The sequence below is a fragment of the Mustela lutreola genome, chromosome 1 (assembly GCF_030435805.1).
Source record: "Mustela lutreola isolate mMusLut2 chromosome 1, mMusLut2.pri, whole genome shotgun sequence".
Lineage (NCBI taxonomy): Eukaryota > Metazoa > Chordata > Mammalia > Carnivora > Mustelidae > Mustela > Mustela lutreola.
The window spans coordinates 243,810,204-243,829,958 of NC_081290.1; the positions used below are offsets into that span (position 1 = coordinate 243,810,204).

At 34.3% G+C, this 19,755-nt stretch overlaps 1 protein-coding gene across 6 annotated transcripts in view; it reads left to right on the forward strand.

Annotated features, from left to right (window-relative positions):
• Window positions 1-17,594, forward strand: part of FAR1 (fatty acyl-CoA reductase 1) — a 91,952-nt gene extending 74,358 nt beyond the window's left edge. For 5 of the 6 annotated variants that reach the window (XM_059136752.1, XM_059136729.1, XM_059136744.1 and 2 more), the window contains 7 exons: window positions 25-69; window positions 207-325; window positions 1,483-1,550; window positions 3,077-3,248; window positions 8,266-8,395; window positions 13,028-13,155; window positions 14,702-17,594. In XM_059136752.1, the coding sequence (XP_058992735.1) occupies window positions 25-69; window positions 207-325; window positions 1,483-1,550; window positions 3,077-3,248; window positions 8,266-8,395; window positions 13,028-13,155; window positions 14,702-14,864 (825 nt within the window). In that variant the 3' untranslated portion in view covers window positions 14,865-17,594. Of the gene's footprint in view, window positions 1-24; window positions 70-206; window positions 326-1,482; window positions 1,551-3,076; window positions 3,249-3,560; window positions 3,733-8,265; window positions 8,396-13,027; window positions 13,156-14,701 lie in introns of all 6 variants that reach the window. The other variant, XM_059136721.1, reaches the window with a different exon arrangement.
• The last annotated feature ends 2,161 nt before the right edge of the window (window positions 17,595-19,755 follow it).

The window sequence follows — 19,755 nt, forward strand, 5'->3', positions numbered from 1 at the left end:
CCCTATTTTTAATTTTTGTATTAGGGATGGATTGATAACTTTAATGGACCAAGTGGTCTCTTTATTGCGGTAAGTAAAACTTATGACTTACTTAACATTCTGCATATTTTTCTGTTTTCTGTGTGCGTGTGTGTGTATGTATGTATGTATGTAAGGATGCTCTCTGGCTTATAAATCTTAAGGTGTTGTTTTTAATTTCAACAAAGGCAGGGAAAGGAATTCTTCGAACAATGCGTGCCTCCAACAATGCCCTTGCAGATCTTGTTCCTGTAGATGTAGTTGTCAACACGAGTCTTGCGGCAGCCTGGTATTCCGGAGTTAATAGGTATATGAGGTGACAATGTCGCTTGTTAAATACATAGTAACTGTGAAGGGAAAACGGAGTTAATGGCTAATGTTATTAGTCCCTCAGTACTGATAATTTCCATATCAATAGGTACAGGTATTATCACTTCCAGGTATTATCTGTTGCAGGAATTGATTTAATCATAGGGAGTATTATAGCAAGTAGTCCCATCAGTTGTCATTAAGAATTAACATTAATTTCCATATACTATCTTTAGGATAGACAAGTTCATTTGGGACTAAGAATGAGAAAAACCCAAAACCCTGCGAACCCCCCAGGGCTTTTACAATCCAAAGTAAAACTTGGTATAGTCATATAAAAACCTGAAATTCTCAGAGAATGGCTTACATATATCAAACATGGCATACTAGAGCAACTTTAAAGTTTATCTATTTATTTGTTTGTTTGTTTGAGAGACAGAGAGCCCACAAGCAGGGAGGAGGGGCCGGGGGGGGGGGCGGGAGGAGACCCCCCCCATTGAGCAGGGAGCCTGATATGGGGCTTGATCCCAGGACCCTGGGATCATGACCTGAGCTGAAGGTAGACACGTAGCTGACTGAGCCACCCATTTGCCCCACTAGAGCAAATTTAAGTAACTCAGGTTTCTTTTTAAAAGGGAGTAGTATCATTTACAGGTAACTCTTAAATTTTAAGCTTTTCAACATTTTTTTCTCTAGTCCATAAACTGCCCTTATTTTTTAAATCAGAATTTTATATCCTAAAAAAGGAGGGATATGATCATACGAGTATATTGTTTCTGGTAAAAGGGAACTCAGTCCGTAAGTTTTAAACTAAAACCTCTGGGAATGCGAAGGAGATAGGAAGAGCTGAGGTTGTTTGTCATTTTTGTTTTCCTTACATTTAAAAACAGATACTGCTGCTATTATAAGGAAGAAAAATATGAGAAGAGAAAAATACTGAATTATTTTATAATAATTTTTTTGGTGGGGGGAAGGGTGGTTGTAAATAGTCCTTCAGACACAAAGATTAATTGTTTAAGGATGGTTTTTGAAATAATCAGTGTAGAAAAGGTACCCATTATCCTTATTTCTTCCTATTTGAATATTGTATAAGATTCAGATTGGGTAAGTTTGGCCTCTTTTTATGTTTCATTGCTTTGATCTTTGTCTTTGCAGACCAAGAAACATCATGGTGTATAATTGCACAACAGGCAGCACTAATCCTTTCCACTGGGGTGAAGTTGGTATGATTTTACCTGTGTTTTTGAATGTTAGAGTAAATCTTTATTTAAAATATTCGCTGAGTTTTTATGTTAGAATATACCCACAAAGCATTAAAAAGCCACTGAGTTACCAATTTATTTTTATTTTAATTGCCATGTTAGAGTATCTATACCTATACTGCTTTGTGGTCCTTAGTAGTATTCCATAAATTTAAAAATATCCTGCAGTATATTCCCTCCTTGGCCCACCCTTTTCTGACTGTTACTGTTTTCTTGCTGCCATCTGTAGCATCCCTCACAGACAAATGCCCCTGGCAAGGAAACAGTGGTTTTTTCCGTCCCTCGTGGGTACTTTGAGTCCTGATGTTGTCTATCCATAGGCAGTATGACTTCCAGCTCTAAGAGTTGTTTTATCACAGGAGCCAACTAGCTCCTGGCTTCCTAGGTAGCCAACTACCCCAAGAGTATTAAATTAAGGAGTCAGCAAGTAGGATATGATTTGCCAGAGTATTCTCTATTACATTTACTAATTTATTGAAATTCACAAATTAGCAGGAATATGTGTTTGTGCTATATTGCCTGTTCTAAAGTAGGCTTAATAGAACATAAAGCCTACTGAAATTGAATAATTTTTAAGTTGTTTATGTTTTCAAACTTTAAATTAAGAGATATTGATGCCATTGATTTAGTAAGGGTCTTATTTTACCTCTCATTGGACAATTTTTGTTGCCCTTACAGAACAGTTTTGATTTTAAAGTAAATATGTCATTTGTCCTGGGGTTTTTCTGTGCCATTTTTATTTCAGTTTAAAGATTGGCCCTTATAAGAAAACCATCCAGTCTAGGGTGATTTAAATTTTTTGATAGTTATTTAAATAGTATTTTTCTAAGGATTTTGAAACACTGAAATGAGTTAGGTTTTTGTAATCTCCCATTGTGTTGTAAAGTTTAGTAAAAATCAAGTTGAGCATTATTTTTAAGTGAATTTCTCAATATATGTTTTCATTGAAGTATTAACATAGCTAATAGGTTTGATTTTGTTGATATTGTATTATCTAAATAAATTACAGCAGAAATTAATTTTGGGTTGTTTTAAGCTTGTTGATGTATGTTAATTTGAGCATTGTGCAGCTTAATTATTTATAAGCAAAGGATGATGATTTTCCTTTTCTTTTTTAAGTAAGTATACAGTAATAAGAATCTGGAAAGAGGAACAGAAAGAAAGAAGCTATCGTGAGAGGTGAACTATAGAAAGTGAAATTGTAAAATGACATCGGTAAAACATTAAAAGGATTTTTAAGAGTGAATTGTAGCAAAAATTCATTTATCTAATTAAAATTCATAGTGACAGTTCTAAAACCACTCGAGTTCAGCAGTCTAATACCCATATTCTCTTAGCTACTATCGAGAGTAGAAAAGTTTGTTTTTTAATTGAGCGAACTCTGACATCTTTGGTAAAATATTTTGCTTTGTAAAAACATGATTTTTTTTTTCAAAACTTCATTACATGGTTATTATCAAAGCTGTTACACAACTTTTCTTCCTCAGAATACCATGTAATTTCCACTTTCAAGAGGAATCCTCTCGAACAGGCCTTCAGACGGCCCAATGTAAATCTAACCTCCAATCACCTTTTATATCATTACTGGATTGCTGTAAGCCATAAGGCCCCAGCATTCCTGTATGATATCTACCTCAGGATGACTGGAAGAAGCCCAAGGTAATGGTGACTAGCTCTGTCTTATCTGTTCCTCTGACTGTTAAACAACCCATGCTTACACTAAAATGCATATTCATTAACTCTGTATTTGTTTATGCTTATGATAAGGCTTAATGGCCTTTTGTGAATGAGAAGACTCTTGAAATTAAGACTTTGTCAGAAAAGCAAAGGTAGTGTTGTCACTTACTCTGATTTATTTTGAAGTTCGGATGATAAATTATTGTCGTGTGCTGAATTCTAGGTCTGACTTTAGGTATATTTTCTGAATAACAAATAACATTCAAAATGCTCTGACGCTTATTTTTCCTACAGGATATTATCTAAATCATTCCTTCAAGATGAATCCTTTAAACCAAGTGTTCAGGCGCCCCAATATTAAGTTGTATTCCAACAACTTATTGCTTCATTATTGGAAGGGTGTCAGACATACAGTGCCTGCATTATTGCTCGATCTTGCACTCAGGTTGACAGGTCAGAAACCGTGGTAAGAAGAATAGCAGTAAATACACCTATGTATTGGTAAGGTGGTGGAAGCTTGCTGGAGAGACAAAGAAGTCCGCTAGCATGAGCTTTACCTTTAGAATTACTAACCCAATTAATCACAATCACAATCAGGATGCTAGGACATTTCTTAGAAATTGAGGATATTTGGGGAGGCTAATTGTGGATCTCATTCTTATTGGGGAATTGATCCTCCAAAATCCCATATTAGAGGAAATGTCCAGCATCGAGGTTGTCATTGTTATTATAAGCTGAAATTGAGCCCCTCTCCCCCACCTTAAAAACTTAGAGGTGAGTCTATAGGGGATTGAGGGTAAAATGTTTGCTATGAGTGGATTGTGCAGTTATATGTGGAAAAACATAGAATGCTTCTAGAAAATTAATGGTCTGAAATATCTCAGCTGCCCATTCAGCTTATAATACAGTAATTACATTTTTGACTAATTTTCCAGGTTGAGAATGTCATAGTTTAAAACAAAAGTTAACAAGTGGGAAGCTTTCCATTTTCTTATGGTTGTTATATATCCTTTCATTCTTTTTTCTTTCTTATTGAAACGCCACAAACTTAAAGTCCTCCTACTGTCTTTACCAGAATTATAGTGCAATGTACCATAAATATATTTATTTTTTTTAACTACATTGGCATTACAGTGGAACCTTTGATTGGAGAGTTCAGGATTTGAGTATTAATATATAAAGAAGATGCTGATTCCAGAACTTCCATCAATTGTTCAAAAAATAAAAGTGAGGTATCTGCCAGTTATAGTGTATCAGGATCTGAGTTTCTTACAGGGATTTTCTGTGGATTCAGTTGTCCATTATGTTCCTAACCCAATGTGTTAAATACTGAAACACGGGAGAGGTATCAAATTGAACAACTTTAGTTTAGGTAAAGAAATACTTAATGGAAAAAAGATCCAAAGTTTATCAAAATTAGTTTCAAGTTTTTTGGAGAGATCTGCAAAATGGAGTATTTATGATGGGCAGCATCTTCCATGCTAAAAAGCAAATGTAAATTTGTGAGTGATGGCATTACATGCTTTCCTGATACTAATAAGGTTGTTACATATTAGAGCTGAAAAGTCAAAACTAGGTCAAAAAAGGAAAAGAGAATAAACAGTATCACAAAGCCTTATATAGAAAGGAGGGCTTAATAAACTTAATGAACAAATAGCCAAAGTTTACTGAATAATTTATAGTAGGTGTTGCTATATAACAAATTATCTCCAACTTAGTGGCTCTTAGAAAAGCAGAAATTACTTTATTATTATTTTTTCAGTTTATTGTTTCTCTCAGGATCAGGACTTCAGGAGGAATCAACTAGGCGGTTTTGGCTTGGGGTCTTTGTTGTGATGGAGTTGAAAGGGGGGCTTGGGGTCTTTGTTGTGATGGAGTTGAAAGGGGGGCATGCAGTGGAAACACCTTGTGTCGCTGTCTCTTCATGAAGTGTCAGGATCTCCTCCTATAGTCTCTTTTCAAGGCCTAGTGGTAGCCTTAGGGGAAATGAACTGCTTACCCAGTGACTGAAGGCTTCAAGGAGAGGTCTTAGAGCAGGCAAGTGGAAGCTGTGTGCATCTCCTGACCTATCCATAGAAACCATGCAGCACTACTGCCACCTCATTCTTTGAGTCACATGCAAGTCACACAAGTCCTCCAAAATTCAAGGAAAGGGAATGTAGAGAATGTTCAAGATCATGTAAAACTTGAGCAAGTTAGTTGAAAGGTATTGTTGAAGCCATTTTGGAAAGTGCAATTGGCTCTAGTCAGCCTTCTGGCCACAACAGTTCTTACTCCTCCCCCATGGAAAATACACTTACTCTTTCCCCCAACCAGGACCTTTCTGGCACCTGCTTGAAGCCACCATTAATTAGGTCAACTGAATCTGGCGCAATTATAGTTGAGGCTTTTTAGGAGTGGTTTTGCAAGTGTAGGCAACAAGAGCCAGAAAGGTTTTTTATTTAGGCAGTTTTATTAATGTTAATTACAAAGTCTTATCATTTATATTCTTTAATTTGTTCAGATATTTACTGAACAAGGTACTGGGCTTTATATCTTATATTGGAGCCTTAATATAATGCCTCCTTCTACATTAAAGTAATGTTAATTGTGTCATTCGTGGTGTCCACTTTATACATTTACATTCTGTGTGTCAGCTAGATAAAAATCCAACTTCCTCTGTTTCTTGACATAATGATAAAAAGTGCCACTCAAACATGTGTCATAAGGAATCCTGGGTAACAGTCATTGGGGACTAGGATGTGTGCTATTATTACAAGTGGAGGCAGTGTAAATTATTGACTCTTACTCTTGGAGTACAGTAGATAGTTCATCACTCTTAAAAATGACATTAGAAAAATGGTTCCATAGTCCAGTTATTTAGCCTCATTCTTTCTAGCTTAACTTCTCTGAATCTGATATTTTTTATCTTTCTGGTTGTTAGTGGAGGACAGTTTTGGCCTCCATCAAGGAACATTTGAAAGTATTCGGGGATGTTTTTAGTTACTACAACTGGGGAAGGTTATGCTGCTAGCATCTAATGGATAGAGCCGGGGTGCTGAACATCTTACAAGTATAAGATAGCACCCACTCGCCCTGCCACCACAAAGAAGTATTTGGCTCAGAATGTCTGTAGTGTTGAGGTTGAGAATTCTGGGCCAGATCTTGCCCTACTCTAAAGGATTGTGATGATTTTTTTGCAGGTTCCCATAATAAAGAATAAATACATACTCAGAACATACATAGTCATGTGGTCTCAGGGGGGATCTGCTCATAGGGCATTTGAACGAAAGAGTGATTATGCAAAATTTGAAGTTTTTTAAATCTCCATAATATTCAATCTGATACTTTTATAGCTTGATAAATATTCTGTGAAGGTCACCTGGATGTGGCTTTTCAGATTTCCTTTTTTCCCTCCCAATTTTTTATATTTTTGAATGCCTGAATCAGTGATTGGTTGCAGGGTAATTCTGTTACTTGAGTGAATCTGAAGATAAGATTCTGAAGATGAGAATTGTCAGTGAAAAAGAAATTAGGAAGAGGAACTTGTTAAGATGTATGTTGGAAAATGATGTTAAGCGAATACATGTATGTTGTAATTCAAGTGTACTATACACTTGAAGATATTGTAATAGAAGATATTGATTTAATTACAGACCTGTTATATCTTTTTTGTTTTTGTAATAGGAAGAAAATGGTCTAATCTCTTTTCTAAAAGGAGCATGTCTTGGTTCCCCCCGCCCCCATGTGCTTTCTATGTGTCTGAACTATTCCTGTCCAAATACAGCTTCAGTGCTCCATAATTCTTCTCATGTTTGACAGAAGTTTTATTTTGAGATTATTTTCTTGCATGAACCACAGTTTTTCTTTGCATAGTCCATGTTGCCTCATTTTCTTGTAGTATTCTGGATTCAGGATTTCTTTCTAAACGTATTGAATGTGTCCTCAGAATTGTTGAGCTAATATTACTGCTTTGACTTTTCCCCATTTCTGATGTTCTAATTTTCTCCCATTTTCCTCATTTCTAAAACCCCTGATTGGGGGACTTTCTAAACTGTGTAAATGCTAATCCTTATTGTGGAAATACATAAATAGAATTCTTTTAAACTATTTTTCCACAAATTATTTTTCTGTTTATCAGAGTCCAGGAATTTTGGGTGTGTGTTTTGTTTCAGAAAGTTCTTTCTTCCCTTTTCCTACTTATCATAGGTAATTTTTATATATAGATATTACTACTCTGGTTAGTGTTATGATATCAATGACTTACAGTGAGCCATGACATTATAAAATGATAGATTTAAAAATTAAGGCCCCTTGTCCTTTTTAAAAAAGAACAAATAACAAATACCAAACTTTCTTATTTCTATAAGGATGGATGATGGGGTCTGGGGTGTTAATTGAATATCTTGAATATCTATCTCAGAAAGTTTCAAGCTGGAGTCATTGATTTCACAGCACATTCAGACAACCAAGAGTGGTACCTTTCTGTGTTAAAGAGAAAATTACTTTAAAAGATATATGTGGAGAGAGTTGATTAAATGGCAAATATTTCTGTATACTTTGCCTCCATGATGCTAAAGAGTTGAGCATATAATGTAACACCATATGTTATGAATTCACCGGAAATCTTAGTAATTGTAGCTGAACTAAAATGTGACTGAAAAACAAAGAGCAAGGGAATACCAATTGAATCCATTTATTTGCTTAGGATTATAGTAGAAAATTTGGCCTCAAAGTATTGTATTTCCTTTGAAAATTAATTTCATATATCAACAGAACTTTCCTTAGGCAGCATTAAATTCATTTGCTGCTGCTAAAAATTTTTTTCCATATTGGATTTATAAAATGTTCTTTAAAGATACAGAAATATTCTTACTCTCTGGTAATTTGGTATGCTTACTGAATTATGTATTATAATTTTACTGTTTCTATATCAGTATAGAAACTGGTACCCTGGGTGGTAGTGAGATTTTTCTAATCTATGCAAATTATGAATCTGCCCATTTTTCTTACAATGCAGGATGATGAAAACAATAACTCGTCTTCATAAAGCTATGGTGTTTCTTGAATATTTCACAAGTAATTCTTGGGTTTGGAATACTGACAATGTCAATATGTTGATGAATCAACTAAACCCTGAAGATAAAAAGGCAAGTATTTTCTGTTCCATATTAGAAAATATGTAGTATACTAATTGGAGAACCATTAGCAACCTGAGAAATAATTGGATATTTTCCACAATCAGTATGCAACAAGAAAGACATTTGACCTATTTATAGTGTCTCATTAAAGCTTCAGTTGTATTTGGTGGCGGTAAAATAAAATTGCTTGATCTTAAAATTTATAGTGTAAGTATTTGCGAGTGGCAGAGGTGCTTCCAAAGTATGATTGAAAGGTTGATTCTTTTTTGCCCTTTAGTCAAATTTATAGAAAACTTGGACTTTATGCATTTTTCCTTCACTTTGTTTTTTTCAAATTTCAAGGAAAAAAAGTCCTCTCCAAAATTGTTTACTCATATATTCTTACATTTCTTACCACTCCTTGTTTTGTCCTCTGTTAGTTTGAGACTTAAACTCTTCATGTGTGTGTTTTTTTGAGGTTACCTTAGATTTTTTAACATGAATACCTAACAAAGTCTAATTAAAGTTCTCTGGCAGTCCTTTAGCTGTGCCTGAGCCATCCCACTGAATTTTTGATTTCAGGTAATTTCATTTTTAGGGGTTTGGTGTATCTTTCAAATCTTACATTTCTTAATAATCTTTAGAATTTTTTTGACACATGGTAGATATAATTGATTTAAATTCTATTTCTGATAATCCATACTCCTAAAAGCTGTGCAGCTTAGCATTAGCCACTTCATCTGCCCTTTAAGCTAGGTCTCACTCATGGCACCTTGTTTCTTGTTTCTTACTGTTTGACTATAAATTCACATTCTTTGAGGATTTCTGTGGGAATTTTTTGGAGCCTGTGTTGAAATTGCAGTTTACCAAAAAGGATTTGCCCTTGCTTCTGCCAGAAGCCTAGGGACTGTTCGTGTTAACTAGCCAGGTGACATTAACGGGTCCGGACCCCTTTGAAATATCTGATGAAGTTTTTAGCACAACTCAGGTGAATATGGGCCTTCAGTAGGCTGGTTCATGATTGCAGTTTCTCAAAGGAGATTTTGTTTTTTACCTTCCCAGTTGCAACTTCCTTTCTCGTTCTACTTCTTTCCTTAAAAATGTTAATGTTTTATTTAATATATCCAAAATAGTATCATGCAATCTATTTATCTATCTATTTATTTATTTATTTATTAGATTTTATTTATTTATTTGACAGAGAGACATCGCAAGTAGGCAGAGAGGCAGGCAGAGAGAAGGGGAAGCAGGCTTCCTCGCTGAGCAGAGAGCCCGATGTGGGACTTGATCCCAGGACCCTGAGATCATGACCTGAACCGAAGGCAGCTAGTTAACCCACTGAGCCACCCAGGTGCCTGTATCATGTAATTTAAACAAAAACTTAAAAATTACTTAAAATTTAAAGAACTATTTAAAGGCTATTATACTTTCAAATTTTTTATATTGAGCCTTTGAAACCCAGTGTGCATTTTATACTCTCCGGCACATCTCAGTTCAGACCACTTTTAAATTCCCAGAGATGTGTGTGGCTTGTGGTGGCTACCATATTAGATAATGAAGATTTAGTCTCATTGTACTGGTTGTGCATGACAAAGGCATCAAGAGTGCAGTTTTTCTGTCCACATCTGTGTGTGGTGGGTTTACTTTTTTCTCCTGCCTTTGCTCTGAGGCTACAGCTTTGGGGTTTTTATCTTTTTGCAGAAGTGTTCCATAAGACTCCTTAACTTATTGGGCCATAGGCTTTATAAGCCAGTCTTCCTCCTTGCTTACAGCCTTCAAAGCAGAAGGTGTAAGGTATCAGGGTCCTGCAGATAATCTCAGGTGAGAAGATTTGTGGCTTCTCCTGATCCTTATTTTCTCCCTTCCCATCTTCCCTCCCCCCATCCCAGTGCACAACACATGCTGCCCAGTGGATTTTCAGAAAGTGAGCACCCAGGTGAAGAAATAGAACATTATTATCCCCAGAAGATCCCCTCGTGGCCCCTCGTAATCACTTTCTCCCAAAAGTAACAACTATCTTGAATTCTAACACTAAATGGTAGTTCTACGCATTGTTGGCTTTGGGCAAATGTTACCATACAGTATTTTTTCTTTGTTTGTGGCTATTAGGAATAATTCTTTGAACCATGTGCACATATTTGTTACAGGATATATTCTAGAAATAGAATAGTAGCTAAGTCAAAGCATATTTGTATGCTCAATGTAGCTGATAATGCTAAACAGTTTTCCAAAGTAGTTGCACCAATTTACATTTTAAGTGGCAATTTATGAGAGTTCCTGTTAATATATATCCTCTGAACAGTTGGCCTTTTCATCTTAGTTTTTAATTTTAGCCACTTTGGTGGGTGTATAGTGGTATCTTAACGTAATGTTACTATGCACTTCATATTACATAAAAAGTTTTGTGTAGGAATGGCAAAAGTTATCAATAATCCTGCTGAAAATGGGCTAGAGATGAACAGTTCACAGCAAATAAATGCAAATGATTCTTAACCATTCAAAAATATACTCATCCTCACTCATAAAAATGGAAATGTAAATTGAAACTAGACTGAGATATTTACTACTTAACAGTTTGCAAAAATGCAGGCCTTGCCAGCAATACTTCTGGAAAGTCTCTGGCCAGTGGGAGCTCTCATACGTTGTTGGTACAAAGGTATATCTTTCTCTCACCTTGTATTTTCAACTTTTCTGTATCTTTATCTTTTAGATATTTCTCTTATAAGCAGAATAGAGGTTTATTTTCAGTCTGACAATTTTGGACCCTTACTTGGAAAACTTAATCCATAATGTAATTTCTGATAATATTTGATTTAAATCTAACTCTTAGTGCTTTCTATTTGTGTTATTTTAAGTTCTTTCTTTTTTCTTTCTTTGAGGTTATTTTTTACAGTTTTCTATTTTCCCATCTGTATCAGTTACATAGAAGTATATTAGTTGTATTGGTGGATTACTCTAGAGATTACAGCAGCCTTCCTTACTTTATCAAGGACTAATATGATACTGGTACTACTGCCCTTTTATGGATAGTGCAGAGACCAATACATATTTTAATTCTGCATGTGCGTTATAGGTCTCACAATCATTATTCTTACTGCAGTCTGTGCAGTAAGTATTCTCATAGATTTATCAGCATCATTGCTCTTCATTTCTTCTTCCATCTATAGACTTCAATCTGGAATCATATGCATTCTGCATAAAGAATACCCTTTAGTGTATTTTCTCTGGTGTGAGTCATCTGCTCATGTCACATGGTCTCAGTTTTTATTCTTCTGGAAACATCTTTATTTGTCAAAGATATTTATACTGGTATAGAATTGTATGGTAACAGTTTTCTTCGAGCTCTGGAAGACATCCTCTCAGGCTTTTGCCTTCCATTGCTTCTTTTGAGAAGTCACTATCAGGTTTAATACTTGTGTCTTTGGAGATAATCCATAACACCTTTTTCTGTTGTCTTTGAAATTTTCATCTTTGATTTTCAACAGTTGCTCTCATGTGCTTAGATACATGTGTGTATGTGGTGTGTGTGTGTTTTGAGTCTTTGGCTTATGTATCGTTGTTTTGGGGAAATTTCCGACTGTTGTCTTCTTGGATAGTACTTCTGTTCCACTCTTTTTCACTTTTCCTGTGAGGATCCAATTACACATATGTAATGACTTCTCATAATATCTGAAGTCAAATCTCCATTTTAGTGCAATGTTACTTTAATAGTTTATTTATGGTAGCTTTTTTTTGGTCTACAACTTGATATTTTCAGATAAGTGATGGTAAATACTGAATAATCTGTTTATTAATCCAAAAAAAGTAATCTGATTCTGTATGGAGAAGCACTGAGTAGTACACAGCCCTCTTATTCGGTCATGAAGTAGCATTTTTGTAAAGTTTTCTTTTCTAGGTTTGTTCATCCTTTTTATTAAATGGATGTTACCTAAACTCCTAAGACAGTTTTCACAATATACTCTTTCTCTTGATGTCATCACTGTTCTATAGGAAAAGTAGTCTGAGTGGTATGCAGGGTGTTAAAGAAGAGTTACTGGTGTTAAAGAAGAGTAATCTAAGTTACTTAGATAAAAGAAACTGGAAATAAATGTATTAATACATGTGTAAAGTGGTGAGTAAAACAGATTATTTGGACAATGGAATTTTACCTTTTTTTTTTTTTTAATGGTACAGGTTTCTTTCTTCTTACACTTCATATACTTCTCTTTAAATGCTGACATGAGTTTTTAGATTATCTTCTGAAATGTTTCTGTGTTTAGTGGAAGATATAAAATAGGGATAAGAATTTCTTTGTGAATAGCAGTAAGATTTTAAAAGTTAATATAAACATTTTGTAATCTTGTCATGGTCAATTAGCTTTTGAAAAAGTATGAATTTGGAACACCTGAATGGCTCAGTTGATTATGCTTCTGACCACTGATTTCAGCCCAGATCATGGATCTCATGCGTCCTGAGATCAAGCCTTGTGTCAGGGCTCTGTGCTCAGCGGGGAATCCACTTGGGTTCTCTCTCTCGCTCGCTCTCTCTGTCCCTCTCTATATGCCTCTCTCTAAAATAAATAAGTCTTTTAAAAAATTTTTTTAAAATGTGAATTTTTGACTAGTTATGAAAAAATTATTCAAGAAATTAACCAGTAGGGGGTTTTTTTGTTTGTTTCTGTAGACCTTTAATATTGATGTACGGCAGTTACATTGGGCAGAATATATAGAGAACTACTGCATGGGAACTAAAAAATATGTACTAAATGAAGAAATGTCTGGCCTCCCTGCAGCTAGAAAACATTTGAACAAGTAAGTTTTTTACATCAGCTTGATTTCAGCTTGTCTTTCTTATGAAACATTACAAAAAAATTTTTTTGTAAGCTGGTATATTGAATGAAAGATACTGCTAGTGTAATATATTGCATTTAGGAAAAGTGCTTACCTTTCGACTGAAACTATGGGAGTTTTAATTTAGCTCATGATTATTGAAACTTACTGTCAATTTATACTGTTCCTAAGCACTAATTTCAGGTGAAATTTAGTTTTGAAAATCAGTATAATCTTTCCTTATATTGCTACTGAAGAAGTAAATATATTAGGAGAAAATAAAGATGTATTTTAAACTAGAGGTAATTTAAGAAAACAAGCTAGAGGTAATTTGTTTGAAGGGGTTTTCGTTGGTTTGGATTTTTTTTTTTCCCTAGTCAAATACATCTTTGGAAGGGAAAAAGAGATAAAATAATACATCATTCAGAATAGATTTTTCTTTATTTATAAAACCAGAGTTGTAATTATTCCTTTAGTCTCATTATAAACATAATATGTACTTATTGTTCTAAAACTTCAGACGACACAGGAAAAATCATTGCTGTCCCATAATTCAGAGATGCAGTTAATTTCAATAGTAACCTCTTTTCATTTGTAGTGTTTTTGTAATACAATTTTTATAATAGTTTTTAAGACCTTCAAATCATTCTTCCTTTACCTCCAACTTGTATGAGGCTCTGCAGGACAATTCGTTGCATGGCTGAGGAAAGTGAAGCTTAGGAAAGTAGTGTTTGCCTAGGTCATTTGTGTTAGGTGGCAGAGGAAACTGGAATGCTAATCTTTGACTCTTAATTCAAAGGTCTTGTTTTTTATATCCATGTATATTGTAGTCCTATCTTGGAATGCCTTGAAGTTAATGGAATTTATGTAGCACTGTTACATACCTGAATGTTTGTGTTCTTTTCTAACACCATTAAAATTATAAAAAAGTGTTTTGAAACATGAGCACAGTAACATTAAGATTACTCTTTGAGAATGGGAAGTTTCTCCTCTGTAGACTAGTGCCATGGTTCATTCATGGATGAGGATTTGTCCAGTTGGCTTTTGATCATGTGACTGTCACCTACCTATAACTAAAGAAGTTCACTTGTCTGACAACTTGGAAGTTGTTAAAGATGTTTAAAATGTCTATTTTATCTAGAAGCTGATGTATATAATGAGCAAATCTTTTTAGATTAGATGGAAAGCTCCAGAAGTACAGGGGCATATCTGTTTTACCTACAATATACTTAGTACTGGTCACATAGAAAGATGTCCAGATATACTTGTTGAATGAATAATTTGCATCCCAGATATACTGTTTTAAAAAACCTTTGTGTTATTCATTGTTAATAGAGGTACTGCATTTGATGGACTACATGGTCAGGTCTGACTTTCGCTAACTTTCTAACTTAAGGGCTTCTAATTAATTTTTAAATAGGTTTCAGATTAATAATGGATTTGAAAACTGAGCATCGAGTAATCTGCCATGGAACAATATTTTATTCTAGAAAACATTGTCTGATATGTCTCTTGATTTGCTTTCCAGGTTGAGAAATATACGGTATGGTTTCAATACTATCCTTGTGATCCTGATTTGGCGCATTTTTATTGCAAGATCACAAATGGCAAGAAACATCTGGTACTTTGTGGTTAGTCTGTGTTACAAGTTTCTGTCATACTTCCGAGCGTCCAGCACTATGAGATACTGAAGACAAGAATTTAGCATTAGAACATCTATGCATATGGTGGTCTGAATGCACAAAATGTAAAATGTACTTAAGTCATCTCACCTTTTGTCAAGACATTAAACCATCTTAGATCAGAGTGTGGAGTAAAGTATGGTACATTTTATGTAACATTTTAATGTTTATGCTTATAAAAATGTAGTGAACACACTGTGGTCATGCCAGCTCAAATCTACAATAGCCACCAAAACCATGACTTTAACATTTTGATCCCTGGGGACAAGGGGTAGGGTGAGGGTAGGAGTGGGGAAATAGGAACACTGACCAGTATAACTGTGCAATTCTGGAACATATTAATTAAAATATGCCTTAACATTTAGTGACTTTCTAACTCAAATACATAGTGCAGTGGAAAGCATTTATTTGGACAGGAATACTTAGGTAAGTTGGTAGATATTTCATTCTTCAGTGTTTGATTTTTTTCTTCAGTTGAAATAGGTTTTAGTTTTGTTAAAACTGTAGCCAAAACTATTTTCACATCATTCTGTAAGTTATTGAGTGGTCTCCAATATGAAAGACATGTTCTCACTTTCCTTTTTCTGATTAGTGGTCTGATGCATATCATTTTTGTATAAGCAATCAGTTGCTTCCATAATCAGAAGGCTATAATTATTCTAAAGACCCTATTGGATCTAAACAGGTTTGAGAATCCGTATCAATATATGCTATGTATTTTTTGAAGGAAAATGAGAATGGATTCATTAAGACTATTACTATAAAAAAGAATAGGAATACATTTTTCTTGTCCATATTATGACCAAATAAAAATTAGTCCTATAAGGTTTTGTTCATGTTTTGAAGTTGGAGGATTTCTCAAGACTTTGGCAAAGTGCGGTGCAGGTGGGGAGGGATTCATCGTATTTGTGCTCTCTTCCCCTTAGACATTTTATTAACAGGACTTTTAAAAGGCTAAGTACAGTCTTTCCAATGAAAACTGAAAGTGCTTTATTATGGAAGAATGTATTTGCAGGTAGTCATAATATTAAGAGAATGTTCTCACGTGTGTAAACACATACTAAACTTTTGACCTTGAGAGCGGAATTCCTTCAAGAAAAATAGTGCATAAAATAACGTGTATAAAATTAAATAAAGGACTTTATTTACATACCACATAAAGTAGCAAACTGTTGAATGAGTTTCAAGATACCATTTATTTTTTCTGCATGTAGTTTTAGCTTTAGAAAGAAATGCATTATAGAAACAAGTAATAGCAAGAAAATTAATGTATATTTTAATGATGATTATTCCCTTTAAAGCTTAATAGTAGTTAACTCTCCTTACTGTTTTAACAGACTGATCAGCATAACTGTTCTAATTTAGCTGATCAAGTTGTACTATATTTAAATCATCAACAGCATATCTTAAATGTGTTTAATGAGGTCAGTTCACAATACAAAAAGTTACATAGAACTTTACACCTTAATTTTCTCTGTCAATTTAAATGCAATGTGTAAGAAGTTTATTTTGTTATTGTGAAAAAAACTAAATGTAAAGGAAACCACCTTCTTCCATGCAGGTGGGTAATCTTGAAAAGGAAAAATGCTTCCATGTTGAAGCCAGATTTTCTGCAGTAAAACTTATAAACATTATTTTAAAAGAAATATGTATATAAATATATAAATATTCTTTGAAATGATACTAAGTCTCTGGTCCAGGACCATACCTTGCGTAAGGTGTGAGAGACCATGACAGTGTCTGAAAATGGAGTAAATGATGATGCCTTTAATTTAAAGTGGCCCACTAATTAACTCTAGATGCTCTATACATTGAGTACTCCATCACTCCAAATACATTTCCATAATATGTTGAAAACATGCTAATAACGTTTGTATGATGTGAATACTTCTGCCAAATACACTTAGAATCAGATGAATTGTCTTTGTATCTTGCAGAAGAATCAGGTACAATTTTGACAGGCATGTGAAGTACAGACGGCGGGGGTATGTCTTCTGACCTATGTCATTGTTCTTGTAATCCAACATAAAGAAATGCTAGCTGGGACGGGTGCTGAGGCCACTGCATTAATGTTATGTGTTTGTTTAGAATTCCATTGTCAGAAGAAACTAATGAATAAATTAATAAATTAATATGACATTTTAGAACTTAGTTCTAAAATTAGTATGAAGAGTATATAGGTTGTTAATCCCTACCAACTAGACTTTAAGCTTAACTCAAAGATTTTGGAAATCATTTTTGTTTGTGTCATTTGCTAGACATGGTTTTTAGTTACGTTTGATTATATTTTCTACATGAACTCGATTTTTAACACAATAACCTAATTAAATTTAATATTTAATTCATTTGATAAAGCTTTATTGTGAAACATTTGGTGTTTTCCCCACTATTCACTCTTGAGTCTCTGCATTTGTCAATTGTGGCATCATTTGTGGCTATATTGCAGTTTGACTTGGCAACATTAATATATTTTAAAATTCAACAAAGCAGCATGGCAATACGTTCTTTGACTTAAGAATGGTATAAACATGGTATAAAAATGGTAATAAAGCTTGGAAGCAGGGAGGAAAAAAATCTTATTTCTCCCCTTTTTGTGTGTGTGTCTGTAGGAGCTGGTTCAGGGTTTTTTGCTTTTTGTTGTAAATGTAAATTGGTAATCTTTTATAAGAAGTAAATAGAAGCATTATTGGGTGCCTTGTTTGTAAACCAAAAAGTAATAAATGAATCCCTATATTTCCATTATAGTATTTATTGTATTTTTACAATAATTATTCTGAAAACTATACTGAAAATATTACCTGTCAGATAATTTGGTTAGAATTACAGGAAGCAGGCCTCACGTATACTACTTACCTTTTTTTAGGTACTCTCATTATCTCTTGTATTCTAATGTTACTTAGTTGAGTCTCTTAGAAGCATTTTAGGGGAAGCAGACAGGATGAATACCTTTCATTAAAGTATTATTTTTATGTATTGTCTGGAATGAGGTGGTTTTTCTGTTTTCTGAAAACAGTACCAGGAGACTGCCAGAATCTCATTTAGGTGCCAGCTACTGTCCTCCATGTTGATTGATACCATTTTAATTTATAGGTACATTTGTAGCAGTTTATCTATTGAGTAAGGATAGGGGAATCACTCATTAGTAATAAAGATTAATTATAAAAAAGAAGGTATTGGGCTCGTTCACGTGAGTGTAAATGGCCTTCCAAGAATGCTTTCCAGGTTGCTTCTAAGCCCTAACTTGAAACAATTAGCACTAATTTGCTGTACTTTGAGAAAAACTCTCTGAAATTTTGCATGAGAAACTAGAGACTGGAAGGTATGCTGCATAACTTGATATAGAAGTAAGTAAACTTATAGTCTCTGTGATAAAAGAAATAAAACTATTTTCTTATTGAATTAATGTTTTTATCTTGAAGCATTTTCTAGTCATAGAATGAATTTATCTTTCTTTTTTTCTTTTGGTGGTACGCTCTTCCATTTCTGTTACTCTTAAAATTCCTAAGCTAATTGTCTTTGTCAATTGAGCATAGTTGTGCATAATTGTGAAATAATTTCTTTGATTTTTCTTTATTAAAGAAAAGTTTGAGTAACATTAAGTTTGACGTGCTCCTTTTGCAAGTTGATGGCTCTAAAATACATTTATGTAGAAAAACTTAAAGTGATAAGTGTGAGTTCAATATCTTTACTGTGGGCCTGAACTCAGGGGAATAAGGCTATACCTGTCTTTCTCTTTTTCTTTTTCTTCTTTTTTTGGTAGGGGGGACAGTCACAAATCATAGACACTAACTATGATTTTATACAAGAAGAGAGGCAGTGGAGTGGAGATTTTTCTAGTTATTCTCTTTGAAATGTTTACCTTAATATTCTCAACTAGGCATAACTTCATTTTCATGCTCCAGTATAATGGAGTTGAATTAGGCACAGAATTCCATTATTTTCTGCTGGTTGTACAGAAAACCTAATACACTCTCGCTCTCTATCTCTCATGCGTGAATCTATGGAGAACCTTTGAGATTCTCAAGGAATAACTAGAAAGGAATAACTAGGAAGTATTAGGTTGAGCCATATAAAAATGCTAATATTTGATCGTCTTAGACCTGTAAGGTCCAAAACTTTAATGGGACTCATTCTAGTATTAGAGCTCTTTTTTTTTTTTTTTTTTTTAAACAAACATCTGAACCTAAATAAATAGTTGAGTGTGGTCCTATTTAAAATAATCATCCTAGGAGATTGTATATTTCATCAGTAGTCAAGTTTTTAACATTAAACACCTTTCTGCTTTGTGTTGTATTTTTCACAGGTTCTTGTCATTTCTCCCAACTTGAGTCTTGATTTCTTTAAAGGAAAACCAGCTTTGCACCTTCTGTGTTGTAGAAATAACACCAGTGAACGTTTGTTGAGCACTTGCTGTGTCAGGAAATACTCATATATGCGCTCATTTATGCCTTTCAGCAATGCTTTGAGGAGGGTTTCTCTATCAACTTTTATAGGGTTTTTATAGGTGAAAAAAGCATATGATGGTAATAATTTACCCATGTTACACTGGTAGTGACTGAGCTAAGGCTTGAACTCAGGTAGTCTTGCTCCAAAGCCCCACTACACAGTGCTCACCACACTATACTTTCACTGTAGGAACACAGATGTTTCTGGACTATTCAGGTAAGTTGTCTGACATGCACTTGTACTAAGTGTCTTTATTCGCTTTCTTATTTTGGAACCCAGCAGTTATCAGAATATTTAGAACTTATTATGTGTTCATCCTGTGTTTTATATTGCAATTATCTATTTATCTGTTCATATCACTCACCACGGTGCAAGCTCCTCAGTGGTCTAGACCTGCGTATAACACACTACCTACCTTTTAGGATTTTGTGATTTAACATAGGAAAGTAAACAG